This window comes from Zonotrichia leucophrys, chromosome 18 (genome assembly GCF_028769735.1).
Source record: "Zonotrichia leucophrys gambelii isolate GWCS_2022_RI chromosome 18, RI_Zleu_2.0, whole genome shotgun sequence".
In the NCBI taxonomy this organism is placed as follows: Eukaryota; Metazoa; Chordata; class Aves; order Passeriformes; family Passerellidae; genus Zonotrichia; species Zonotrichia leucophrys.
In genome coordinates, this window is record NC_088187.1 from 11,308,784 (window position 1) to 11,335,445 (window position 26,662).

The window sequence follows — 26,662 nt, forward strand, 5'->3', positions numbered from 1 at the left end:
GCTGAGCTGGGGATTCCAGCTCTTCCCAAGGAGGGCAGGGTGGCACAGCAGGGCTGGGCAGGCACACACTCCTTTCTCAGCTACCCCTATCCCAGTGTCATCCCCAGTCCATCTCTGTCCTTGTCTTCTTTCCTATCTTATCCTCAATTCCATCCCCCCCATCCTAATTCTCATCCTCGTTTTCCTCCCCATCCCACCCTCTCCCAGACACAGGAGGGAAGGGACACCGGGCACTGGGGCTGCCACCCCAACACACCATGGGGTGAATTTATCCCCTCCCACTCACCAAAACCCCTCTGCCTGTTCCCAGTGCCAGGGAGGCCTCAGCTCGTCCTTGTCCCACCCACCCTGGGACCAGCTGAGTGTGCTGGGGGTGGCTGGGCCCGGTGGGTGCCCAGGGTGGGTGGGTGCCCAGTGTGGGTGAGTGGGTGCCCTGTGTGGGTTCAGCACAGCTGCCCACCCCATCCCACCTGGCTGTGACTCAGCCAGTGCCAGCTCAGCCTCACAGGGAATGGGGCTGGGCCTGAAAACCACCCCAGGGGCAAGTGGCCACCCACTCCCACGGGACCAAGGCTGTCCAGAGGGCACCAATGGCACCAAAGCTCCGAGAGACGCCAAATGCCTCTGCACCAGGTGAACGTGGCTGTACCAGGTCAGTGCCACCTTTGTTCAGCTGCTCTGAGGCCCGGGAGGGCTCACGGAGGAGCTCAGGGTGTCCCACATGTGGGGTCAAGGCCATCTGCACATCCAGAAAGGACCAGGGACCCAGTGGGGGGGGACAATGGGAATAATGGGGTGCCCATGGGCTGCACCCCACCCGGGGTCTCCAAAATGAGTGATGGGGCATCAGCCTGCTAACCCTGGCAGGGGGACTGGGGGGTCCTGTGGGACAGAGCTGCTCCAGAGCAGAGAAATGTGGAGGCAGGGCAGAAGGGAGAAACTGGCTCCAACGTGTTTATTCTCCCAGCAGCCGGTAATTTTTCCAGGCCTGTATCTATTTGTGGCAACGTGACATGTGCAGCGTGGTGCTGTTCTGTGCAGGCTTGAAGGCTTGTAAAAAATTAATCGTGTACGCAAAATTCGGCTTTAAATATTCAAACTGGCGGTGAGGATGTGTGAGCCCCGTGCTCAGAGCTGAGCCCAGCCTGGGCTGGGACAAGGGGATGTCCAGGAACGGGATGGGACAGGATGGGACAGGACAGTCCTGCCATGGCCCTGAAGGAAAGCCCAGCCTGGTTCCCAGTGGGCTCGGTGACCAGTGGCACCCATTCCCTTTGCCAGGGCCTGGCTGGGAGCTGCCAGGGGTGTGGGTGAAGCCGTGGGATGTTCCCTGCCCGGGAATTGGGGCTGTTGGGCTTTGGAGCACCCCGTGTTTGGAGGGCACAGTTCCATGTGCCGGGGCTGTAGTGCTGAGCACACGAGGCCGAGCCATGGCCCCACATGGGGCAGCCCCCAGCCCAAGGGGGACCCCAAACCACGGGCCTGCCTGGGGCTGCTGGGGGGCTCTGCTCCCCTCGGGATGGCACTGGGGGCTGCAGGGGCAGGGATGGGGTGCAGGGGATTGAGGGGCTGGCTGGGGGCAGAGCTGCCCATCCCGCCCCTGTTCCCCATCCCTGGTCACGGGAAGCCGGCGGTGCCCGGGATGGGTCAGTGCCAGGGCAGTTCCTCACTTGGGGGGTGCCAGCCCCGCTCCCGGGGGATCCTGTGATCCTGTCCCTGCTCGGGGGGTCCCGGTCCCGCTCCAGGGTGGCCGCTGCTCCTCGGGGGTCCCATCCCCGTCCGGGGGTCCCCCATCCATCCCGGCGGGACCGCGCGGGGGCGGCGGCGGCGGCTCATCCCGGGGGGGAGGACGCGGGTCCCGGTGCGGTCCCGGGGCTGCGGCTCCGCCACCTGCCGCCCCCGCCCGCCCGGTCCCGCCGCTCGGCGGCGGCGCGGCCCCTCCCCGGGGCACGGGGCGCGGGGCCGCGGGGCCGCCATGGAGGAGGAGCCGCCGCCGCCGCCGCCGCCGCCGCCGTGCCCAGCGCGGGGCCAGCGGCAGCCGGCGGCCGTGGGGCTCCCGCCGCCGCCGCGCCATGGGCCGCTTCCCCGCCGCCGCCGCTGCCATGGCGGCCGCCTTCCTCAGCCCCAGCCTCGCCTTCAGCTCCCACTTCGACCCCGGTAAGTGCCGCAGCCCCGGGGCGGCCGGACCCGCGCCCCGAGCCTCCCCCGGTGCTCCGCCGGGTGCCCGGCTCGGCCCCGCGCCGCTGCCCTCGCGGTGCACCGGGAACAGCATCCCCGCACCGCGCTGCACCGCCAGCGGAGCATCCCCGCGCCTTCATCACCGGGAATGTCACTGTGCGGGCTCTGACAGCCGGAGCCGAGCCGGTGTGGCGGGGGGACATCCGGGGTGGCGGTGGGACACCCCTGCGTGGTGCTGGGACACCCCGGTGTGGCGATGTGACATCCCGGTGTGACAGTGGGACATCCCTGTGTGGCGGGGGGACACTCCATTGTGGTGCTGGGACACCTCTGTGTGGCCGTGTGACATCCCGGTGTGGCCGTGTGACATCCCGGTGTGGCGGGTGTCCCCCGGTGTGGCGGTGCGGTGGGGTCGCTGCCGCAGCCGGGCGGCATTTTGTTCGGCGGGCTGGAGCGCGGAGGAATCCCGGGGCTGCGCTGCCTCTGAAGGCATCTCCGGGCTTGGAACGGAATAATAACAACAGGGAGGATGGTGATGGTGAGAGGGAGGAAGACGGAGCCGGGGCTGAGCCCCGCGGCGCCGGGAGCGGGGGCTGAGGGTCCCCGCGGGGCTGGGGGGCCGGCGGGGCTCGGGGGGCGCCGGGGCTCGGGGGGCAGCGGCGTTTCGGGGCGCTGCCGTTATGTAAGCGCCGTGTTCCGGCCGCGGCGCAGCTGCAGGAAGATGCTGCAGCCGCGGAGCAGCGCGGGGCTGGCGACTGCGGTGCTGTTCGGGGCTGCGGCCGCCGCAGCCGCCCCTCGCCGCCGCCCCCGCCGCCGCCCCGTGTGCTCCCGGTGCGGGGCCGGCACCGCGCGGGCACCGGGACCGCGAGCGGGAGCGTCCGGCGGGCGCTCGGCTCCGGCCCTTTGTTCGCCCGCCCGGGATAACGCGGGTCGGTGCCGGGCGAGGGCGGCGGAGCGGTGCCCGTGCCGGGCGCGGTGCTGCCCGAGGCTCCGCTGTCGGTGCCGGCTCCCGCATCCCTCCCCGCCGCCTTCCCGCTCCCTGCTTCCTCCGCCGCTCCGCGCACGGTCGGGATCCGTGGGGGGATTTGGAAATGCGCCGCACCAGGACTCCCCGAGCGGGGACTTTGTCCCCAGCCGCTCGTTATTTGCCTCTGAAATCTCATTATTTCCATCCAAACTGCGGCAGTGCCGGCACGGAGCCGTTTGCCAGGCTCTCCTCTCCTCTCCTCCTGGAGATTTTGCTTTGGTTTTTGGTGCGGCCCCGCTCCACGCGAATCCTGCCGGTTTGGTTTCAAAGAGGTTTGGTTTCAAAAGCTCCATCCCTGTTTGCATCGCTGCTGTGCTGTGCTGCCAGGCCCAGGGCTCGGCGCTGCCGTGCAGCTGCCACCCACCCGCACCGGGAGAGGAATTAAAGGGGGAACAAACCACATTCTGCATTTCACGGCTTTGTGGATTTGCTCCATGTGGCAGCAGCTCCTGCCTGTGTGCCAGCCTGGCTCCCTGGGGGTGCCTTGTGCCAGCGAGGGGCTGGGGGCAGCAGTTTGTGGGGCACGTTGGCACCTCAGCTGGGGCAGGACAGGAGAGGCCTGCGGGTTCTGGAGCTGCTGAGGGGAGCATCTCCTCCCTCCTGGTCCTGCATTCCCGGGACATGCACGGTTGGAAGCTGGGCCATGGGTGGCCTGGTGGCATGGGACAGTGACAGCAGTGTCACCTGGGGTGGAGGCGCCACAGGATGTGCCAGCGCAGCCACTCCTGTGCCAGCCTCACCTGCTGGATTTGGCTTGTCCCAACATCTGTGTCAGGGATGTCAGCATCAGCTCTGCCAGGGGTTCATTCCCTTCCAGGCTCTGGGGGCTCTGGGGGAGGGTCCCAGCCCTGCAGCCTCGTGGTTCCCATCTCTCTTCACCCATTCCCAGGCCAGGCCTGGAGATGCTCCTGCACAGAGCACTGGAGCCACCAGTGGGGCACAGCCCAGCCCTGCCTGCCCCAGCGTGCCCCCCACATCTCCCGGGCTTCCAGGGGAATGGGCACCCACTCCCTGCCCTGGGGAGTCGAGGAAAAGGGAGGGCAGGGGCTCCCCCAGCCCTGGGGTTTTGGCTTCACCTGGCACCTGCTGCCATGCAGTGACACTTGGTGACACTCAATGACAGCAGCATGGTGAGTGTTGGTGCTCCGTGTCCGGTGCCTCCGGCTGCTCCTGGCACAAGGATGGGAAAGGACCAGGGGGACCATGGTGGCAAAGGGGACACAGCAGGCAGAAGGACCCTGGCAACCCAAACCAGGGCCAGGCACGCTCTGGCACCCACCAGGCCATACAGGGGAAGGTGCTGTTGGACTGGACACACCGGGGGGATTTGGGGCAGGACAGCGGGAGCTCCCTGGCTGGGAGGTGGCAGTGGTGGCAGCACCGTGCCCAATGTCCTGTCTTGCCACATGTTTCCCACTGGGGGATGGCACTCCGGGCTGGAGGGCAGCAGGAGCTGGGCACACAGCCAGGAGGTGACTCCCAGTGCCCACAGGGATGCCGGGGGCAGGCAGAGTGGGGTGGCATGTGGCAAACCCCCTGTCCTGGCACAGGGAATGGCATTGGCACAGCACAACAGGGCAGCCAGGCCCCACCTGGCTCGGTGAGGGGACAGGGCCAGGATCCCGTTCCCTGAGGGTGCCACTTTGCTCCCCCTTCTCCCCTCCCTCCCTCCTGCCCCACGCACACGGGCGGGCTGCTCTGGAACGCGGACACCCATCCCTGTCAGGGCCAATTAGCAGAAATTAACACGGCGGGGTTGAAAGGGCCCCGCGCCGCCGGGGGCAGCGGGGCTGTGACTCACGGGCTCCCTGCCCGGCTGGCACTCCCAGCCCTGCCGGGACACCCTGTGCCAGGCCAGCCCGTGGCTCTGCCCTCCCTGGCACCGTCCCCCGGCCGGGGCAGGGCTGCGATGCCCCCGAGCCGAGCCCTGGCACCCCGGGGGCAGCAGGGCGTGTGGGGCAGCGGTGGCACTGCCAGCGTGGTGCCAGGGGGGGGTTCACACCCAGCAGGGCTCTGTGTTCAGTGCTCGGTGCCCGTAGCCAGGCAGCATCCTTGGTGTGACGTCACCTCCTCGCCATCCCACTGCTGGGCTGGAAAATCCCAGATTTGGGTCAGAGGGGCACTTGGGCTGCTCCGGTGCCATGGCTGAGCCTGCTCCCACCCTGTGCTGCTGCACTGATCCGGCAAGTGAACCGGGCTGGGGGCACTGCCAGGGGTGGTGGCACTGTGGCACAGTGGGATCCAGGGGTGGTGGCATGGAGGGATCCAGGGGTGGTGGCACTGTGGCACAGTGGGATCCAGGGGTGGTGGCACAGTAGCATGGTGAGATCCAGGGATGGTGGCACGGAGGGATCCAGGGATGGCGGCACAGTGGCATGGTGGGATGCAGGGATGGTGGCACCATGGCACGGTGGGATCCAGGGATGATGGGATGCAGGATAATGGTCCTGGCCATGCACTGCTGCCGCTCCAGGGCTCCCAGACATTCTCCTGCCCCAGCAAGTGGCCCCTCAATCCCCAGTGGGAATTTGCTCCCTGGGGTGGCCTGAGCCAGAGGGACCCACGGGGCCGTGTCACAGGGCTGGAGGGTGACAGGCTGGCCCGAGAGGAGCTGCTCAGTGCTGACTCAGCGTGCCCACTGGCAGGAAAACCAATCTCCTGGGGGCATTAATCCCCCTGAGAGCCCGGGAAGCACCATCAGAGCATGGCACAGCCCTCTCAGGGCTGCCACTGCCATCGTTGGCATCGGCCAAGCTCCGAGGGCCGGCCCAGGCCCTGATGACCAGGGACACTGAAGGGACACGGAGCACCCTGGGATGCTCCACAGCTGGCACCGGGCTCCTGGTGGAGCTCAGCACGGGCCAAGGGACAGTGAGTACGTGGGGATCGTGGGTTCGGGAGGGCTGAGCACTGGAGGAATGGGAATTTCCCAGGAGTTCCCACAGAGCCGCTGTCCCACAGCCCAGACTGTTGGGGGGATCCTGTTCCCTACCCCTTCCCCTGTGCCAGCCGTGCCCACATCCTCCCTGCAGCCTGGTGCCAGCAGCGGGGTTAGCGCCGTTTGTTTTAATTACTGGAGCGAAGGAAAATTCCAGTGTGGGCAAACGCAGCAAGTGGAACAGCTCTGCCCTGGCTGGCAGGGCACCCACCAGCTGCCAGGCTCCTGCCCCAGCTGTGCCAGGGTGTCCTGCTGCCCGGCCACCATGGCAGCCACCATTTTCACCTTTCCAAAATAGCTCGGTGGTTGTGTGCTGCCCACCCTCGGGATGGAGGGATTTTCCATCGCCTTGCTCTGTGTGTTCCTGTGCCTGCAGGTGGTTTGGGCACCACGGCCTGACCCGAGGGTGGACGTGGGGCAGGGAGGTGCCAGGCCCTGCCCAGCTCCATGTCCTGAGCGTCCTCGATGCTGAGCCCTGCTCAGGGCTGGGCAATGGGATCTGGGCTGTGCTGGGGGGCAGAGCCAGACCCCGAGCCCAGGCTCCTTCCTGTGCCAGGGGACACCCTTGTGCCCCGGCCTCCCCCTGCTCGGGCCGTGCTCGGGAGCCGGAGCTGCTCGTTTCATAACGAGCGTTTGGGATATAAATAGGGCGCCCCTCTCGCGCTGCCGCTCCCGCTGTTACGTAAAGGCTCCGGGCTCTGCGAGCCTCGGTGGGCCGGGGCCATGTGCCCGGTACTGCCCTGGCACTGCCCTGGTACTGCCCTGGTACTGCCCCGGTACTGCCCTGGCACTGCCCTGGCACTGCCCCGGTACTGCCCCGGTACTGCCCTGGTACTGCCCTGGCACTGCCTGGCATGCCCGTACTGCCCTGGTATGCCCTGCACTGCCTGGCACTGCCCCGTACTGCCCTGTATGGCCCCGTAATGCCCTGGCACTGCCCCGGCACTGCCATGGCACTGCCCCGGTACTGCCCCTGGTACTGCCTCCGGTACTGCCTGGTAATGGCCCTGGTACTGCCCCTGGCACTGCCTTGGTACTGCCCCTGGCACTGCCCAAGCACTGCCCCGGTACTGCCCCTGGTATTGCCCCGGTACTGTCCTGGCACTGCCCTGGCACTACCCTGGCACTGCCCCCAGCACGGGGATCCCAGGCTCCATGGTGTGGGATGGGCTGCACAGCACTCACTGAGAACAACAAGCTCAATTTAAATAATCAATTTCAGCTTGCTCTGCATGCCTTTTATAATATTATTTTCTTTTTTTATTACAATATATTATTATAATACTAATAATTCTATAATCCATATAGACTGCATAATTATATATAAAAATACAATATATGTAACTCCATGTATAAATCTATACACAATTCCATACGCAATTATAATATCCTATATAATAATAATATATATTATTACTATATATTATTATTATAGACATTATTATTACCATATATTATTATTATAGTATTATTAGAATTACATTATAATAATTATATTATTATAATAATATTAGTATTATTTTCTGTGGAAACAGAGGGAATTGTTGGCTCTGCATCAGGGCGGGCTTTGATGGAGGAACTTGATTTTTTGTCCCTAATCAGGCTGACACGCGTGGTGTGTGCGCAGCAACGCCAGAGCCCGGCCTGTCCCTAGCACAATCCTTGTTTTTATTTCGTTGCTTCAGAAAACGATGGATGATTTTCTGTTATTTTCCACCTATTTATTTTTTGCTGCTGTTTCAGCCCTAGATGGTAAAACCAGAATGAAAGGGCAGAATCAATCCTTTTGGTGAAATACGCCACGCTAAGAGATACAGAAGGAGAAGGGATTAGCCAGGCGTGCCTGGAATTCACAATTAACTGATCTATTAATCACCAGAGAGGCTGCTCCAGTGGCCCTGGCTCGTCCTGGTGGGAAAAGGTCTCCAGCAATGGGACAAAGGGTGCTGCTCCCTGCTCCTGCTTTTGGTGAGGGGATGCCCAATGGAGCAGGCTCTGGGTACCACTGAGGGGTGCCAGGATCCTGAGCAGCCCAGGCGAGGATGCTGTGGGCACCAGCTCCGTGCCAGGCTCCTGGCTGGCACCGTGGTTACTGCCAGCCCCATGGCTGCTCCCATGGCAGGGGCTTCCAGGCTCAGGGCACAGCTCAGGGTGGTTCCTGCTGGTGCCTCAGTTTCCCCCGGAGCTGCTCAGCCCGCAGGCCCAGCCCGTGCTCACACCCCAAAGGGCAGCGGGGGATGAGCACAGCGTGTCCTGTGGGCTGTGAAATTGCTTCCCTGGAAGCTGCCCATGGGCACGGGGATTAATGAGTGATGCCAGGGAGGGTGGATGGGGCTGGGATGGGAGCGAGCAGCCCGTGGCTGGAGGGGCTGAGGGACGTGAGTGTTTGATCCTGCCCAAATCCCATCCCAATCCTGCCCTGCTCCCTGTCCAAATCCTGCCCCAATCCTGCCCCATTTCCTGCCCTGCTCCCTGCCCAAATCCTGCCCCAATCCTGCCCCAATCTTGCGCTGCTTCCTACCCATATCCGGCCTTCTCCCTGCCCAAATCCAACCCTGCCCAGCAGGATCTGGCATGTTTCCAGGCTGGAATCCGCGGTGGGCGGCCAGAGGGAAGGGGCAATGTATGGCCCATGCTCCCAAGGCACCAGAGCAGCATCCATCCCCTCCTGCATGACCCTGCGAGCCCTCCCAGGGCAGCTGGGAACCACCGGTGGGGAAACTGAGGCACAGCGGTAGGTGCTGCAGCGGGGCCCCGGTGGGAGCGGGGTCGGGGCAGTGCCGTGCCCGGCCCGGAGCCCCGAGCCGCCGCCGGCGCTGCGGGAGCCCCGGCTCGGCCCTTCCGCACACGTCAGCCCCGCTGGCCGGGCGGGCTCCGCCGGCAGGGCCGGGATCGCCGGGCGGCCGCAGCATCGCCCCCGGCCGCGGGAGGAGCGGGGCCCGGCCGGGCCGCGGCAGCCCCGGGGCCGTGAGTCAGCAGCGGCGGCGGGAGGGACACCCCGGGCCCTGCCCGGCCCCGCTCGGAGCCGCGACCTGCGCTGGGTGGGCGATGCAACAGGCGGGGGACAGCGCGGGCGGGGCTGTGCTGGCCGCGGGTGCGCCGTGCCTTCCGTGGGGTGGGAGGGCGGCTGCTGCACCTCAATGCACCTCACTGCGCCCTTCTGCATCCCATTGTAGCTCACTGCATCCCACTGCACCCTGCTGCATCCCACTGCACCCCATTGCACCGCACTGCATCCCACTGCACCCCATTGTACCCTGCTACACCCTTCTGCATCCCACTGCACCCTTCTGCATCCCACTGCACCCCACAGCACCGCACTGCATCCCACTGCACCCCATTGTACCCTGCTACACCCTTCTGCATCCCACTGCACCCCACAGCACCTCACTGCATCCCAATGCTCCCCATTGTACCCCGCTGCACCCTGCTACATCCCACTGCACCCCATGGTACCCTGCTGCACCCCACTGCATCCCATCACACCCCATTGCATCCCCCCCTTTCCCTGTGTCCCTTCTGCTCCCGTTTGCCAGGGCTGGGTGTGACGCTGGGCAGGTGTCCCTGGAGCTGTGGCCTGTCTGCTGCCACCAGCCCCAGCAGTCCCCAGCTGTCCCCTGTGCAGGACTGGCCGGGTAAGGGTGGGTGATCCCTGGCTCTGGGGTCGCTGGGTGAGGGGTTGTGTGTGACCCCGCAGTTCTGGGGGATGCACAGAGCACCCCTGTGGTGAGGAAGGCCAGGAGAGGGCATGGCTTTGGTGCCAGGGGAGGGCATGGCTTTGGTGCCAGGGGAACCTCACTCCTGCTGGCAGAGTGGGAGGCAGAGCCTGACAATGGAGGGCAGGACGTGCTGAGGGCCCTGGTTTCTCTTGAGAGTCCTGGGGTACTTCAGGCTGCACTCACTGTGCCCCAGTGTCCCTGGTGTCCCTCATGTCCTGGTGTCCCTCATGTCCTGGTGCTCCCTGCGCTCCAGCAGCTGCTGCTGCAGGTGCACCTGACCTCGATTTGGGATAATTTGGCATCTGAGATGATGCCACACTTCCCATCCCCGTTGCTGTGGGTACAGGGAGGGAAGGTGCCAGTGGGCCATGGCAGTGGTGGTGTCCCTGCCCAGTCTGGGCTGGTCATGGCTCCCAGGTCTTTGGTTGTGCGGGTGGGGAAACTGAGGCAGGCCCAGCTGGATCTCCCTGGCCAATTGTCCTCTCTGGGAACCTCCAGTTCCCGAGCTTGGGGCAGCTCAGCTGACGGTGCCCTCGGACGGGCTCCCGTCCCCGTGCTCTGCTCCCGTTGCCGTTCAAAGGCTCTTTTCAGTGAGTCATTTTCTCTCTCGCTGTCCCACTATCCAGGGAAAATGGTGACGTTGGCGGCACAAAGTGTGTTCACCATGGAAACCAGCTGGAAGGGGGGGCACGCCGCCCCCCGCTCCTCCCAGGTTCGGCTTTGCATCCCGAGCCTCAGAAGATGGCTCTGGAGCTCCTTCCCTGCTCCCTGGCACGGCTGGGCTGTGCCAAGGCCCGTGGGGCCATGCTGGGAGCCAGGGTGCCCTGTGCCCACCCTGCGTGGTGCCGGGCAGTGCCTGGGTGCAGCGGGTGCTGCTGGTGCCCATGAGGGCAGCAGAACCTTCCCCAGCCCTGGTGCCCTTCAGGTGCCAGCCTCAAGGACACAGGGGAGCCCGAGCTGGAGCTGTGGAGCAGGGCAGCGTGGCCAGGGCACAGGGACAGGGACACTCCGTGGGCCACGTGCTGGAGCCACGTGTGTGCCACGAGCATCCCGGCAGGGGCTTGGTGACCAGGGAGGGAGCATGGCACCAGCGGGTCTGTGCCAGGCTCCTGGCTGGGCACAGGGCACTGTCCCAGCCGGGCACCGCAGGGCTCTGGGGGTCTCTGCTGGCAGTGCCACGACCTTCCGGCTGCTCCCACCACAAGGGCGCCGGTTGTTTGGGCAGGCTCTGGGCAGAATAGTAATGTGGCAGCTGCAGCTGGCAGCGGGGCCTGCTGGGGATGGGCAGCTGTGACACGGCCACCTCCGCTGCCACCGTGTGCCCTGCCACCCCACGGGACACCGCACAGCTGGAGTGGGGCGGCAGGTGCTGGGATTTGGGGTGTGCTGGTGCCCAGAGGGTGCCCAGGCAGTGCAGCCGTGTCCCTTCCCCATGCCCTGTGACCCCTCCCCGGTGCCCCAGCCCTGACCACCTCGTGTCCCCACAGACGGCACCCCCCTTAGTGAGCTCTCCTGGTCCTCCTCGCTGGCTGTTGTGGCCGTTTCCTTCTCGGGGCTCTTCACCTTCATCTTCCTCATGTTGGCCTGTCTGTGCTGCAAGAAGGGGGACATTGGCTTCAAGGTGAGCTGAAGGGCCTGGAGGGGTTCCAGGCTGGGGTGGGGGGGCTCTTCCCAGGGACCCAGCGAGGGATGGAGGTGTCTGGAGGCTCCTGGTGCAGAATTCTCTGCCCCAGTGCCAGGGCTGGATGTGTCCTGGCTCAGGAGAGCAGCGCTTGGAGGGAGGGGTTCAGCACACTGGGATTGGATCCTGGATCCCAGCTCTACAGAGCGTGGATCTGTGGGATTCAGCATCCTTGGGGTTGGATCCTGGATCCCAGCCCCACAGAGCGTGGATCTGTGGGATTCAGCATCCTTGGGGTTAGATCCTGGATCCCAGCTCCACAGAGCGTGGATCTGTGGGATTCAGGACCCTTGGGGTCACATCCTGGATCCCAGCTCCACAGAGCGTGGATCTGTGGGATTCAGGACCCTTGGGGTCACATCCTGGATCCCAGCCCCACAGAGCGTGGATCTGTGGGATTCAGCATCCTTGGGGTCGCATCCTGGATCCCAGCCCCACAGAGCGTGGATCTGTGGGATTCAGGACCCTTGGGGTTGCATCCTGACCCATCCATGCTCCCGGCCAGGCCATGCACGGTTAAGGGCCCGGTCCCACCCGCACGCCCCCGAGGGTGGGAGGCACCGTGACCTCACAGGCACAGAATGTGCCGAGAAAACGCTTTTCCCCTAATTGCTGAGATTTTTGTGGAGGCTTGAGGCGCCCGCGGCGGGAGGGGCTCAGGCCGGGGGGGACACGCCGGGTGTTGTGCACCGTCCCACACCGCCGGAGCACCTCGGCGTGCCGGGGGGGGACAGTGACCCCCCGGTGCCCCCGCACTCGTATTTATGTGCGAGCGGCCGCGCCGGTGTGCCATGCGCATGGCCCGCGGTGGCGCATGGCACACGGCGCGGGGCTGGCAGCGCCATGAGGCACAGCCTGGCACGGAGAGATGCTCACCGTGTCCTACCTGCTGGCGCGGGCGGCCTTTGGGAGCCGGGGGCTGCCGGGGTGGCACAGACAGGTAACGGGATGGCCGGAGGGCAGAGTTATTGCAGGGAGGGAGGATTTCATGAGCCTGCCGGGGCAGAGGGGTGTGCGGGCACTAGAGCAGTGGGGAGCCCATGGGGCATTGTCTCTGCTCGGTGTGTCACCCCGAACCAGGAGTTTGAGAACGCCGAGGGGGACGACTACGTGACAGAGCTGTCAGCCCAGGGCTCGCCTGCCCCCCAGCATGGCCCCGAGGTCTACGTGCTGCCCCTCACCAAGGTGTCCCTGCCCATGGCCAAGCAGCCGGGCCGCTCAGGTAAGCCAGGCTGGGGCAGGACCCCTGTATGCCGTGGTTGGGGTCTCTCATCACTGGGCATGTGGGGATGCTGGGTGTCCCCTGCAGTGGAGGGACAGCTCCAGCAGAGCCCTGGCAAGGGACAGGCAGCCGGGATCCCTGGGGAGCACTGCAGGTCCCCCTGTGTGAGGGTCCCTTGTCCCTCTGGTGTGTCCCAGCCCAGGGGAGCAGCACAGGGTGGGACAGGACACGGCCACCCTGAACGGTGACATCCACGAGTCCTGTCCCATGTAAACAAGGCCCTGAGTGGGAGAGGAATGTGGGGGGCGCCTGGCTGTGCCCCCTCCCACCCCGTGTCACTCCCTGCCCAAAGAATGGCCACAGAGGGGAGGGCAGGACGGACCAACAATGGCCCCATTGCTGCCTGCCCTTGGCACGGGCTCCCGAGGGGCCGGGCTGTGCCGGGGGGCTGGGAAGGGGCTAAATGCCAGCGCTGTGCCGGGCTCAGCTCTGCACACCCTGCGGAGGAGAGGGGCAGGGACCAGCTCTGCTGCCATCCCGCCCGGGGACACTGATAGCCCACATCCCCTGACCGTGGGAGGATGCCTGGAGACGAGCATGCCTGGGATGCAGGATTCCCGGGGAGGGATGCTCCGGGGCATCCTGGGGTGGCACCGGGTGGCACGGTGAGGACAGCAGGGCTTGGCTGGGACTGGTGGGGAGCACAGGCAGGGGGACAGGGGGGTGTGTGAGCAGGGGACAGGGGGATGTGAGGACAGGGGGACAGGGGGATGTGCGGGCAGGGGGACACGCGGGCAGCTGGATGGGCTCTGTTACAGTGCAGCTCCTCAAGTCGGCGGACCTGGGGCGGCAGAGCCTGCTGTACCTGAAGGAGATCGGTCATGGCTGGTTTGGCAAGGTGAGCCCAGGGCTAGGGACCCCCCCAACCCGGTGGGACACGGGGCCCTGGCTGTGCCAGGGGGGTTTGGGGTGTGGATGGAGGGATGAGCCTGTCCCTCACCCCAGGTGTTCCTGGGGGAGGTGAACTCGGGCATCAGCAGCACCCAGGTGGTGGTGAAGGAGCTGAAGGCGAGCGCCAGCGTGCAGGACCAGATGCAGTTCCTGGAAGAAGCGCAGCCCTACAGGTACCTCTGGGGTCACTCCACAGTGCTGGGGGCAGGCATGCTGTGCCATGGGGGCAGATCCACCCTGTGCCACCTTCAGCTGCTGGGCAGAGCCGTGGCTGCCCCTTGCTCTGGGGCAGCACAGTTCTGTGGGGCCACAGCCATCCATGGGGCAGCAGTGAGATCATGGGCAGAGCTGGGCCAAGGGGGGGGCACAGAGCTGCTCCTGCCCCAGCACAGCTGAACAAATGTCCCTTTGTGACACATCCCGGGCGCTGGGACGTGCTGGTACCCGCTCCCGGCAGCCCCTGTGGTGCAGGCAGGACGATGGCTCCTGGGGCACTGCTGCCATTCCCCTGGCACAGGCAGGGCGATGGGCACTGCTGCCATCCCCCTGGCACAGGCAGGGCAATGGGCACTGCTGCCATTCCCCTGGCACAGGAAGGGCGATGGGCACTGGTGCATTCCCTGGCACAGGAAGGCGATGGCACTGCTGCCATTCCCCTGGCACAGGCAGGGCGATGGGCACTGCTGCCATTCCCCTGGCACAGGCAGGGCAATGGGCACTGCTGCCATTCCCCTGGCACAGGCAGGGCAATGGGCACTGCTGCCATCCCCCTGGCGCAGGAAGGGCGATGGGCACTGCTGCCATTCCCCTGGCACAGGCAGGGCGATGGGCACTGCTGCCATTCCCCTGGCACAGGAAGGGCGATGGGCACTGCTGCCATTCCCCTGGCACAGGCAGGGCAGTGGTGCACAACCCCCCCCGTTGCTGTGCCCACGCAGAGCCCTCCAGCACACCAACCTGCTGCAATGCCTGGCCCAGTGCGCCGAGGTCACGCCGTACCTGCTGGTGATGGAGTTCTGCCCGCTGGTGAGTCCCCGTGCCCGCTGCCCGCGGTGCCCCCGGGTGCCAGGCACGGAGGGTGACAGTGGCACTGCCCGCAGGGTGACCTGAAGGGGTACCTGCGGAGCTGCCGGGGGGCCGAGGCCATGACCCCGGACCTGCTGACCCTGCAGAGGATGGCGTGCGAGGTGGCCTGCGGCGTGCTGCACCTGCACAGGAACAACTACATCCACAGGTACGCCGTGCTGCCTTCTGGGGAGCTGGGGGGCAGGGAGGGGTCTGCACGGGGGGGCTTCCAAGGTGCCAGCACTCCTGCCCCACCACTGCTCCTCCTGCCCAACAATATCCTGGTGCTGAGTGAGTTGCACACGGAGACTCCAGCATCAGTGATTTTGTTGAGGAGGGGGCGCGCTGCCGTCGGGGGCCACCCGAGTGTCCCCAGCCGAGCCTGGCTCTGCAGGTGGGTCCCCACGAGGGTGCTGGAGCTGTGGGAGGGGGACACGGGGCTCCCAGCTGTGCTGGAGAGGGACTCCCTTAGGGCAGCCCAGCCCCGGTGGTCCTGTCTGTGCCCGCCCAGTGCCGGAGCAGCCGCCCGGGTGCCCGGCCCCGTGCCAGGGCTCACGTTGCCCGGGAACAGGCGCCTTCTGCTTGGCTCGGCGTGTGACGGATGGACGGACGGACAGCCGCGCAGGCATTCCTGCTGTGCACTGAGAGCCGCGTTAGGGCACGCCCGGAGCGGGCGGGACCGGCCCCGCCGCCGCTCGGCCGCCCCAGCCGGGTCCCGGTGGTGCCCGCCGAGCTCTCGGGGCCGGTGACAGCTCCGGCTTTGCTTGGCAGCGACCTGGCCCTGCGGAACTGCCTCCTGACCGCCGACCTCACCGTGAAGATCGGGGACTACGGGCTCTCGCACTGCAAGTACAAAGTAAGGCTGCTTGGAGGGAGGAGGGGGCTGGGGCTGGCGCTGGGATCCCCCCGTACCCACCCTGGCACAGACCCGCTGAGCCTTCCTTCCCCCACCCTCACACAGCGGTGTCGGGGCACCCCTGTGTTTGCTGGGGGGCAGGGGGGTTCAGACCACCCTGTGAGGGACCCTTAGTGCCACCCGGTGTGCCCTGGCACCCTCCCAATGGTGTGACACTGCCTGGGCTGGCCCAGACGTGCCCCTCTGCCAGGCAGCTGCAGGGTGGGGTTGTCCATTTGTGTCTCTGCCCTGCTCCAGTTTGCCCAAAGCTTCTGCAGAGCTGGGATTGCCAAACTGGGGGTCTGGAGGGGCTCAGGTGGGGGAGCAGAGGGGGGAAGGAGGGGAGACAACAGGGGACAGTAGGGTGCCAGGAGCAGAGCAGGACAGGCTGGGGGCAGTGTGGGGGAACAAGGGGCACGGGGGGCAGTGTGGGGGAACAGGGGGCACAGGGGGCAGCGATGGAGGCTGGGGAGGCAGGGGGTGGCGGCGTGGCCGGTCCCTGACGCCATGGATTGACGTTCTCTTCTCGTACTGACCCTGCACACTTGGCAGGACGACTACTTCGTGACGGCCGACCAGCTGTGGGTGCCGCTGCGCTGGATCGCGCCCGAGCTCATCGATGAGGTGCACGGCAACCTGCTCGTGGTGGACCAGACCAAGGCCAGCAACGTCTGGTGAGCGGCTCTGGGGGGCTCGGGGGGCTGCAGCCTCATCTCTGGGGTGCATCGGGGTGGTTTTGGGGCTCTGCAGCCTCACGGAGTGCATTGGGGTGGTTTTGGGGCTCTGCAGCCTCACGGGGTGCGTCGGGGTGGTTTTGGGCCGATGGAGGGGGCGGGATGGGGCTCTCCCTGCAGCCCCAGCACGGTGCCATGCCCGCAGGTCGCTGGGCGTCACCATCTGGGAGCTGTTTGAGCTGGGCAGCCAGCCCTACGACCACTACTCCGACCGCCAAGTGCTGGCCTACGCCATCAAGGAGCAGCAGCTGAAGCTGCCCAAGCCCCAGCTGAAGCTGTCGCTGTCGGAGCGCTGGTGAGGAGCCCGAGGTGCCCCTTCCCCTGCCCCGCGGCACGGGCGGGGGCCGGGCTGACGCTGCCGCTCCCCACGGCAGGTACGAGGTGATGCAGTTCTGCTGGCTGCAGCCCGAGCAGCGCCCCACGGCCGAGGAGGTGCACCTGCTGCTGTCCTACCTGTGCGCCAAGGGCGCCACGGAGGCCGAGGAGGACTTCGAGAAGCGCTGGAATTCCATGAAGCCCAACGGCAGCGCCAGCGGCAGCCACCACGGGCCCGAGCTCTCGTCCTTCCCGCTGCTGGAGCAGTTCTCGGCCGACGGCTTCCCCTCGGACGGGGACGACATCCTCACCGTCATGGAGACCAGCCACGGCCTCAACTTCGAGTACAAGTGGGAGCACACCAAGACCGAGCACTTCCAGGCCCCGCTGGGCTCCCTGAGCCCCAGCAGCGCCGCCCGCTACCACGACCTCTACTACCCGGCCACGACGGCGGGGCTCAGCCTGGGGGTGTCCCCGTCCTGCTACGAGTGCAAGGCGTCGGGCTGCCCCGGGGTGCCGGCGCCCGGCGTGGTGCCCATCCTGGGCGCGCACAGCCCCTCTCTGGGCAGCGAGTACTACATCCGCATCGAGGGCCCCGGCGAGGGCAGCGCCGAGCTGGACTACGCCATGTGCACCTACAGCCCGGCGGGCGAGCGGGGCGGCCCGCGGGCCCCGGCCTGCTGGAGAGCGCAGGGCGGCCGCGGCGGCGGCGCCTACGACTCGGACTCGGGCAGCCCCACGGTGTCCCTGAGCATGGAGCCGCTGCTGGGCCACGCTCCGGCGGCCGAGGGCTCCTGGGAGTGCGCAGAGTACTACCCGTACCCGTGCCCCGGGCCGGAGCCGCGGGGCTACGAGCCGTCCCCCAGCCGCGGGGCCGAGGGGTACCTGCTGGAGGAGGAGCCCCCCCAGCCGGGCGGCCAGGACTGGCCCGTGCCCGCCTTCCAGGCCGGTGTGTTTGCCGACCCGCTGGGCGTCTCGCCGTCGGGGAACTGCGCCTACAGCCCGCCGGGGTACGGGGGCACGGCGGGCCCGAGCGGGGCCCCCCCGGACTGCGTGGCGGTGGAGCTGGGCGAGGAGAGCCCCCCCAGCGCCCCCGAGGCGGCCGGTGCCAGCCCCCCGCCTCAGCGGCACCCGTGGGCCTCCAACAGCTCCTCCAACAACAACATCGGCGGCGGCAGCCCCCGCGAGCCCCCGGCCGGCGACAGCTGGTGCTACCGCCGCATGATCACCTTCCGCGGGCTCATGGCCAAGCCGCTGGGCACGGTGCCCCGCGGGCAGCCCCAGCTCGGGGGGTCCCCGCCGGGACACGACTTCCTCCGCCCGCGGCAGGATCAGCCCCCCGCCATGGCCGGCGGCTCCTCCTCCCCGTGCCGCTCGCCCTCCCCGCGGCGGCAGGCCTGGCACGGCCGTGACTCATCACCCTGCGGCCCCGCGCAGCCCGGCACGCTGGCGGAGAGCCCCGCCGCGCCCTGGGGCCCCGCCGCGGCCCCGCCACCTGCGCCGGGGGCCCCGCGCGATGCCCACCCTGAGGAGAGCCCGGCCGGGGAAAGCCCTGCCCGCAGCCCGCCGCCCCCCGCCGCCGCCGCCGCCGCCGCGGGCCCGGGCGAGGCCGCCCCCCCCACGGCTGGCACTGCCGCCCCGAGCCCCGGCCCCCCCGGGCAGCCCGGCGCGGACGGCGCCCAGCCCGCAGCGGAGCCCGCCCCGGCGCCCGCCGAGGCCGTGGCCGAGAGCGGCGCCTGTGCCGCCAGCGACGCCGACCGGACGCCCGACAAGACCTTCTCGAGCAGCAGCTTCCCCAGCGTGGACGAGGGCAGCGACGAGGACACGGCCGAGCTGACCTCCGGCGTCTTCACCGACTTCTCCGGGGAGTACACGGAGCGGGCGGAGGCGGCCCCGGCGCTCAGGTCCCTGCAGAAGCAGGTGGGCACGCCGGACTCGCTGGAGTCGCTGGACATCCCCTCCACCGGCAGCTCCTGCGAGGTGCTCAGCCCCGGCGCCTTCGTGCCCGCCGGCCAGGCCCGCGCCCTCGACAGCGGCTACGACACCGAGAACAACGAGTCCCCCGAGTTCGTGCTCAAGGAGCCCCACGAGCCCCGAGAGCCCGAGGCCTTCAGCCAGCTGGGGAAGCCGCCCCCGGGGCTGCCGGGGGGCGAGGGCGAGGCTGCGGCCCCCGAGACGCGGCTGCCCAGCGGCCCGGGGCCCGAGGTGCCCGGCCTGGCCGAGAAGAGCCCGTACCGCGACTCTGCCTATTTCTCCGACTGCGACGCCGAGGCCGAGCGCGGCCACAAGGACGAGGGGGACAGCGATGGCTCCCGCACCCCGGAGGCAGAGGAGGGTCCCCGCTCCCCTTTGCAGGACACGGGGCGGGGAGAGGACCCGCTGCACCCGCCGGGGGCACCCGGCAGCCCCCCGGCCGCGCCTGGCGTCGCGGTGGCGGTGCCCACGCCGGCGGCCGTGGCTTTGGAGGGGGACTGGGTGGCCACAGGGGCCGGGAGCTCCCCGGAGCAGGTGCCTGGCACCGAGCAGAGCCCCGCTGGCACGGGGCTGGTGCCGGGCAGCCCCCCGCGCCCCGACACAGACACCTGTCCCCCGGGCTCCGTGACCCCCAAGACTTTCCTCTTGACCCCGGTGCCTGTGAGCCCTGGGGAGCCATCAGCTGTTGGAGGGACCTGCGTGTCCGAGGGCGTCCCTGGACTTGGGGGGGCCACAGTGGGGGACAAACAGACTGTGACCCCCGCGCTGGGGCTTGGGGAGCGGGGGCTGCCCCTGGAGGGGCCCGGGGTGGGCGATGCGCCGGGGGGACCCAGCACGCTGCTCCCCGGGGCACAATCACCGCCGGGTCTCTCCCCGGCCCCGGCTGCCCCCGAGCGCCGAGAGGAGCCAGAGGAGGAGGAGGAGGACACAGAAGACAGCGACGAGTCGGATGAGGAGCTGCGCTGCTACAACATCCAGGAGCAGAGCGAGGAGAGCGAGGAGGAGCCGGCGGCCGTGCCCATCGTGGTGGCCGAGAGCCAGAGCGGCCGGAACCTGCGCAGCCTCCTCAAGATGCCCAGCCTGCTGTCCGAGTCCTTCTGCGAGGACCTGGAGCGCAAGAAAAAGGCCGTCTCCTTCTACGACGATGTGACCATCTACCTCTTCGACCAGGTGGGTGCCCTGGGGACAGAGCCAGGTGCTGGGCATGGCTCCGTGCCATTTTGGTGGTGGGAGCCATCTCCAGCCGAGCCCCCAGTGATGTTCCTTCCTGCTGTTTCCCCATCCTCAGGAAAGCCCCACGCGGGAGCTGGCTGAGCAGAGCTTCCCGGAGCCCACCTTGCCTTCGGGGCAGCCCCCCTCGCCTTCGGGGCAGCCCCCTGCCAGTGGCAGCCCCCCCAGCCCCACGGACAGGCTCGCCGCCTCCGACGACTCTTCGGACGGCAACGCCTCGGAAGAGAGTAAGAGACCAGGAGGAGCTCATGGAGCTGGTGATGGTGGGGGTGAGAGGGCAGCAGGTATGGGATCATGGGGAGGCAGTTGCAGGGTCATGGGGACAGCGGTTATGGGATGATGGAGGGCCAGTTATGGGGTGATGGGGTTAGAGGTTATGGGGCTCACAGTGGACTCAGCCCCCTCACTTTGTATCCCAGGTGGTGGCTTTGAGTGGGACGACGACTTCCCGCTGATGCCAGTGAAGCAGTCCCTGGTGACCTCGCTGCCAGGGACACCGGCAGAGCCCCCCGCGGCCGTGGTGCCACCGCAGAAACAGGTGCTGCCCATCCAGTTCTCCCGGTTCACGGTGTCACCTGCCCCGGTGTCCCGGTTCTCCATCACCCACGTCTCCGACTCGGACATGGACTCCATAGGAGGTGAGTCCCCCTCGGGATGCTGTTCCGTGGGTGCCCAGAGCAGCCGTGCCCCAGTGCCATCCACACTGTGAGCCCTGTCCCTGCACCCCTGCGAAGGGCTGGATGTGCCACGGGGGTCCGGGACCCTCTCACGGCTCCCTCTGCTCGTTGCAGGCAGCAGCGAAGACGGTGACCGGGAGTGAGCCGGCCGGGACGCAGCCGGCATTGCCCTGGCACCGGGGCGGCGCGGGGGCCGCCCGTGGGCTCCCAGACCCCGCTGGGCAGTTCGGTTTTTAGGCAGATTTTGTCACAAGGAACTCGTTTGCTGCTTCGAGTGGGAGCGGGGCCGGCGCGGCCCCCGCGGGGCCAGGCGGTGGGTGACGGTGACGCCGAGCGCGCGTGCGGGTGGCTGTGAGCGTGCGTGCGTGTAAAATAGACACTTATATATATATATATACATATATATATATAAATTATAGCGTTCCGAGGGTAGTGCCCTGACCTTGCTAACATTTGCCCAGTGTCCTCCCCAGTGAAGTTCCCCCTTGGCTTCTTGCCCACGTGTGCTCCCCGAGGCAGTTTGTCCCCCACACCCCTTCTCCCCCGGGCTGTCCCCTCCCTGTGCCCCGTGCTCAGTCTTGCACCTTGTGGCAGCTTGGCTGTCCCACAGCTGTCCCATGGCTGCCCCAGAGGCACCCCACGACATTCCTGACCGAGGGCCGCTGGCTGCTGCCACTCTGGATGTCACTCCCCGTGCCAGGGGTGCCACCGGCTGCCCAGAGCGATCCCCATGGCTTTGGAGCTCCCCACCCTTGGTTTGCAGGGATCAGTCCCAGCTGGGGACCCTGAGGACTGCTGGGACCCTTGCCCATTGTAGTGCAACACGTGGAGGGCTGGTTGTGGAGGGAGTATCCCCCACTGGGACCCGCCAACCTATTTTTGTATTTAAACAAAATTATTAAAACCCCTAACCCCAACCCCACCCCAAAACCAAAACTTGCTGTTGACTGAACCCACATTGATGCGATTTTAAGTTATTGCTGCCAAAGAGACTTATTGGGGAGGGGGGGAGGGGGGCGCGCTCGTGGTTCTTTGTTCTGTTTTGGGTTTTTTTTGTTTGTTCGTTTCTTTCTTTGTTGTTTTTTTTTTTTTTTTTTTTAATTCATTCGAGGCTTAGGATAATTGTGCAATTCCAGCTTCCGGAAGGAAATAGAAGTAAGCGGAGCTGAGCGAAACCTTGAATTCAGGGCTGGTTCCTTTTGGGGTCTATAGACCAAACCCTGAGGTGAGAAATGTCCCCCCTGAGCCCCTGCCCCTGTCCTGGCTCCTGTGTAGGGGGATGAGGGCACACAGGTGTCCCCATGCAGGGACACTGCACACACAGCACCCATGTGGGATGGGGCTGGTGCCAGGGGCTCTGCTCCATGCCACAGGGTGGTCCCACCCTGGGCTGGACACAGCTCTGGCACCAGGACCCGTGGGATGTGCCCGTCCCCACCCCAGCCTGGCACCGGTGCTGGCAGAGGTGTCCCATACCCACCCACCCTTCTCCCACCCTCTCCCATGGCCAGCCCAGCCCAGCTGTGTCCAGCTGGAGTGCCCTCGGTGCTCAGGAGGCTCCTGTGGGGGCCAGGGGCTGTTCCCCAGCCCAGGACCCTGGGGGACCCCAATTCAGCCCCAGGGTGGCCATGCCACCCCATACCCCCACTGCTGGTTCCCCTCCCTACTAAGCAATGAGTACTTATTTAAGTGTTTTATTTAACCCCCACCTGGCCTGTCACCCCCCCACCCAATTCTCCCAAGCTTTTTCCTTATCCTTTCCAGCAGGAGCCCACCCCCTGCCCTGACCGGGGTGCAGCACCCAGGGCTGCTCCCATGCAGGACTGGGATGCTCCTGGGATTCCCTTCCCTCAGCACCCACCCTCCTACCCCTGATCCCCCCTTCCCTGCACCCCCCAACACCGAGGGGCTTTGCCCAGCCCCTGGCACCCAGGGGTGCTGGCCCAGCCCCACCCCACACCCCGGGTTTGGTCTATGGCGCCGCAGGTCCAGGATGAGGACAGAGCTGTGGCTTGGGTAACTTTTTTAATAGAAAGGCTCTTCTTACATGGTCTATTTTCTCAATACGGGTCATAATTGCTGTATTTTTTATCAGTGCTGATTTCCATACAGCTCCCAGCATGTGTGTCAAATCTCATCGGGCCAATAATAAAGTTTTTAAAATATCTTAAGCCGTTTCCTGCCCCGATCATTGCCCAGCACCCAGGATGGAGTCAGCTCGGGAGGGTCCCAGCCACGCTCCAGGGCCAGGCAGGAGCCTCTGGCCAGGGAAACGCTGCAGGAGGGAGGGCTGGGGGAGGCTGAATTGCTCATAAATTACGTTTTCTCATAAAAAATCATTTCAGGTTACGTCTTGCAGGTGCCACCGAGCCAGGAGGTGCAGCGAAGCCCCCGGGGGCTGGCTGGAGCCAGGGGGGCAGCTTGGGGGGCCCAGGGGACAGCCCCTGGCACGGGGGTGGAAGAGGACACCGCAGTGGCCGAGGGGACCCCAGGCCTGTCCCCACCCCGGGCTGTGGCCACCAGCCCTCTCCCACCCACTGCCCCAGCCCTTTCCCTCACCCTGCCCCTGTGCCCCCCACCCATCTGCTCCAGCCCTGGGAGAGGAAGAGGAGGCACATCATGGAGCTGGGAGCCCTTGTGCAGAGCTGGAGCCTGGGCAGTCACGGGTGAAGCTGTTTTCCTGCAGTGGAACTGGAAAATCCAGAGGGGACACAGGAAAGATGGATGAGCCACCACGTCCAACTGGGACCGAGCCCCCTGGGCTGGAGATGCTCTGTGCCCTGCCCAGTGCCCAGCCAAGCGGGCACTGCCCGGGCTGTGGGCACCAGGACATGCTGCACCAGTGATCAGAAAGTGCAAAAGGAGAAATACAACGGGAAAAGCAAAACTCTGTTCGGGTTCCAGCGCTCCGCCATGGGAGACACAGCTCCTGCCTGGAAACCTCTCCTCCCTGTCTGTGGAGCAAGGATGTGACCCTGGTCACTCAGGAGCTGCGGGAAGGGCTGCGGGAGCCACCTTGCTCGTGGGCACCCCCAGCAGTAAGCTTAGCAAGTGTGTGTGTATATATATTGATATATATTTATCTCTATCTATCTCTCTCTCTCATGCAGCCCTAGGAATAGAGGAAGAGCAAAGAGCCAAGCAAGAGGTCTGGATGGGAGCTCCCGTCTGCAGGGATCAGGGGCACCCCAAGGAGCTCCTGTCTGCAGGGAGAGCAGGGGCACCCCAAGGCTCGCTCCCACACTGCCCTGCCTCCACCAGTGGTTTTTTCCTAGCTTATATTTTACAGCAGTACCGTAAATCCCTGCAGCACCCCGAGCCCTGGCACGGCAGGAGCTCTGGGAGCGGAGCTGGCACCCCCTGCCCTGTCCCAGCCCGGGGCATGGCGTGGGCACCGGGGTCTGGTGGGAGCCTGGGAGCTGCCTGTGCCACCCTCAGTGCCTTGGCTTGCCCGGGGTGTCCTGCCTGGCCTGGGGGTGTCCCCATGTCCTGCCTGGCCTGGGGGTCCCTCTCATCTGGGCAGGGCGACCGTGTCCTCTCTGCCTGGCTGCCCCCTGGAGCACTGTGAGCCAACCATGGAGAGTTGTTCTCCATCTGAGCCCCTTTCCCCACCCACAGCAAGCTGCTGCTGGGCCTGGGAGCCCCCCCAGCTCTGGGACACGCTGCCCTGACTCAGGGAAGTGCCACCACACTCAGCACAGGCAGGGGACAGGTGACAGCAGCGCTGTGACCCCCTGCCACCGAGGGAGTCTAGAGAAGAGAGAACTAGGGCACTAGCTTGAGCCTTTGGCTTTCAAAGCAGCAGGATTAATAAGTTCCGCCTAGGAATGGAGTCCTGGGAAGCTGGACATGCAGCAGCGAGGAGGAGGATGAGGAAGATGAGGATGAGGAGGTGGCGGGTGCCACGCGGTGCCGGCGCTCCCGAATCAGCTGATGAGCGGGGCCGAGCGGTCGTTTGTCACCGTTGGCTTCAGCTGGACGTTGGCAAAGGGGTTCCTGTGGAGGAAGAGGAAGAGGAAGGAAGAGTTAGCAGGGTGTGTGTGGAGGCCCGGAGAGCACAGGGCACCGGCACAGCGAGCGAGACTGGAGAGACCCCGGCACCAGCAGCGTTTGGGGAGGTTTAAACTGGAAAAGCTCTGCCTTGTGGAGCCCCCAGCCCAGCTGCCCCACTCCCTGAGCTGCCCCCACAACTCTGCTCCTCTCCTAGCTAAGCCGTGGTGAGCCGAGCCCAGCTGCAGGGGGATGTTCTCCCACCTGGCTCTCCTCCAGCCCAAAGCAGGAGATGCCAGGGGTGCCAGGGCTGAGCTGATGAAGCTGCTCCAGCCTCCTCCAGGGCTGGACTGCAGCAGTTGCCACAGGTGGAGCACTGTGGGATGACCCAGGCCTGGAGCAGGGGGTTACGGCTTCGCTCCTGGCCAAGGGCAGAGCTGGCAGCTCCCTGCAGAGCCCTCATGCTGCCTCGGGGAAGGTGATGTCCAAGAGGAAGAGTGTGGGACACCAAGGACAGCTGGATGAGCTTGTCAGAGTGCAGGGCCCAGACTGGCTGACCTTGGGTTTCACCTACCTGGGGTGTCCCCAGCACCCTCCTGCTGCCATCGTCACCTTGCACCAGGACAGGGTGCAAGGATTCCCTCGGCATGGGGAGCATCTTTACCCCTTCTCCAGGAGGTCCCCTGTGTCCTCTCCCTGCAGGAGTTCATTCCCAGGGGGTGTGGGCAGTTCTGGGGGTCCCTCTGGCTGCCTGGGGAGCCACCAAGCACCCCCTGCCCTTCCTGCAGCCCCTCTCTCATCTGCCCACTGCCCCACGCCCTCCCCAGGAGCCACACAATCCTTTGGTCCCCAGTGGGAGCAATGGCCACAGCCCCCCATGCCAGCTCCCACCGCTGGGCCTCAGCTGGTCACTCACTGTGGGGGCACAGCCCTGCTACCCCTGACGTGGGTTCAGGTAAAGTGCTGTGGTTACCATGTGCACCTGCACCGAGCAGCTTTGGGATGTCCCCAGAAGCTTTGGGGTGTCCCCAGAAGCTTTGGGGTGTCCCCAGCCATCTCCCAGAGCAGAAGATGCTGGGACCTGCACCTCCTCTGGGACAGGGTCTCACTGTCAGCCCCAGGCCCCATCTCTGCCATCCCTCACCTCTCCACGTTCGCTTTTTCTTTCCTTAAAAGATAAATGACTTTTGCTTAAAAATAGGGTAATTAATTTCACACCTAATTAATGCAGCTGCTTAGATCACTTTCCCTCCCAAGATGCCAAAATAGATTCTCAGGACTGGAGGGAGAGGAAAAGTTGCTTTGATGAGTCACCCGGGGCCCATTTAACTCTTTCTGTACTGGCAGAGAAGAGCCACTGGGATGGAGCCCGCAGCTCCAGGGAAAGCAGCTCATGGATCAAAGAGAAACGGGCGAGGAGCTCTCCAGGCTCTGCAGTGCCAGCGAGGAGCAGGGTCTGGACTCCTGGGGAGGCTCCTGCATCCCATCCCCGGGGCCAGCAGCACCAGGAGGCTCCTGGGATGAATCTACAACAAAAAAAGCTGCTCAAAAAACCTGCGGTTAGTGTGGGCAGGGCTGGGGCCGGTGCACACCTACAACCAAAGAGCCGATTACGGGGAGAGGGGGCAGAGCAGCTCAGCATCCCGGCAAGCGCAGCCACGGCAGCGGGGCGAGCAGCACAGGCAGCCGGGGAGCCCCGGGGCTCGGGGACAAGCGGCGGCGACGCGGGGAGGGGACGGCGAGGCGCGAAGCAGAGCGGTGGCACCGTGCCCGCGCAGCCCCGCGGCCTCACCCGCTGCCCAGCGCACCCAGGGCTCGGCCCCGCGACACCGTCACTTACTAACGACGGGCAGGGCCACCTCAAAACCTGGCCACTTCAACATCGGGGCTGCAAGGGAAACAGAAGGCAGGTTGGAGCACGCCGGGACGCTCGATGGGAACAGAAGGTCGTGGTTAAGGAGAGACTTAAGGCCACGAGCCGGCCCGAGAGCTCGCTGGCCACCCCGCACGCAGCGCCGGCAGGCAGAGGAAACAGGAGGAAAAAAGAAGAAAAAGGAGGAAAAGTG

At 65.9% G+C, this 26,662-nt stretch overlaps 2 protein-coding genes across 13 annotated transcripts in view; one reads left to right on the plus strand and one right to left on the minus strand.

The window, feature by feature from the left end:
• Nucleotides 1-1,998: 1,998 nt before the first annotated feature.
• AATK (apoptosis associated tyrosine kinase) lies at nt 1,999-23,670 on the plus strand. Of its 6 annotated transcripts, none has more exons than XR_010442300.1 (15): nt 1,999-2,157; nt 11,350-11,483; nt 12,624-12,765; nt 13,584-13,663; nt 13,771-13,889; nt 14,655-14,742; nt 14,817-14,950; nt 15,553-15,637; nt 16,229-16,350; nt 16,556-16,705; nt 16,785-19,869; nt 19,988-20,156; nt 20,349-20,567; nt 20,721-20,919; nt 22,952-23,670. XR_010442300.1 is itself a non-coding variant. In XM_064728352.1 (14 exons), exons 1-14 carry the CDS (start codon nt 2,073-2,075, stop codon nt 20,747-20,749), a joined length of 4,641 nt encoding a protein of 1,546 aa, XP_064584422.1. In that variant the 5' UTR covers nt 1,999-2,072; the 3' UTR covers nt 20,750-22,777. The 6 variants fall into 6 exon arrangements, 4 of the variants coding, with proteins under 4 accessions (XP_064584422.1, XP_064584424.1, XP_064584425.1 ...); XR_010442299.1 differs by lacking the exon at nt 22,952-23,670 and adding an exon at nt 21,743-22,777; XM_064728352.1 differs by lacking the exon at nt 22,952-23,670 and having other exon boundaries at nt 20,721-22,777.
• Nucleotides 22,613-26,662, minus strand: part of BAIAP2 (BAR/IMD domain containing adaptor protein 2) — a 40,648-nt gene continuing 36,598 nt past the window's right edge. For 3 of the 7 annotated variants that reach the window (XM_064728362.1, XM_064728361.1, XM_064728357.1), the window contains one exon: nt 22,613-24,602. In XM_064728362.1, coding sequence (XP_064584432.1) covers nt 24,533-24,602 — 70 coding nt within the window. In that variant the 3' untranslated portion in view covers nt 22,613-24,532. Of the gene's footprint in view, nt 26,485-26,662 lie in introns of all 7 variants that reach the window. The other 4 variants (XM_064728365.1, XM_064728360.1, XM_064728364.1 and 1 more) reach the window with 2 other exon arrangements.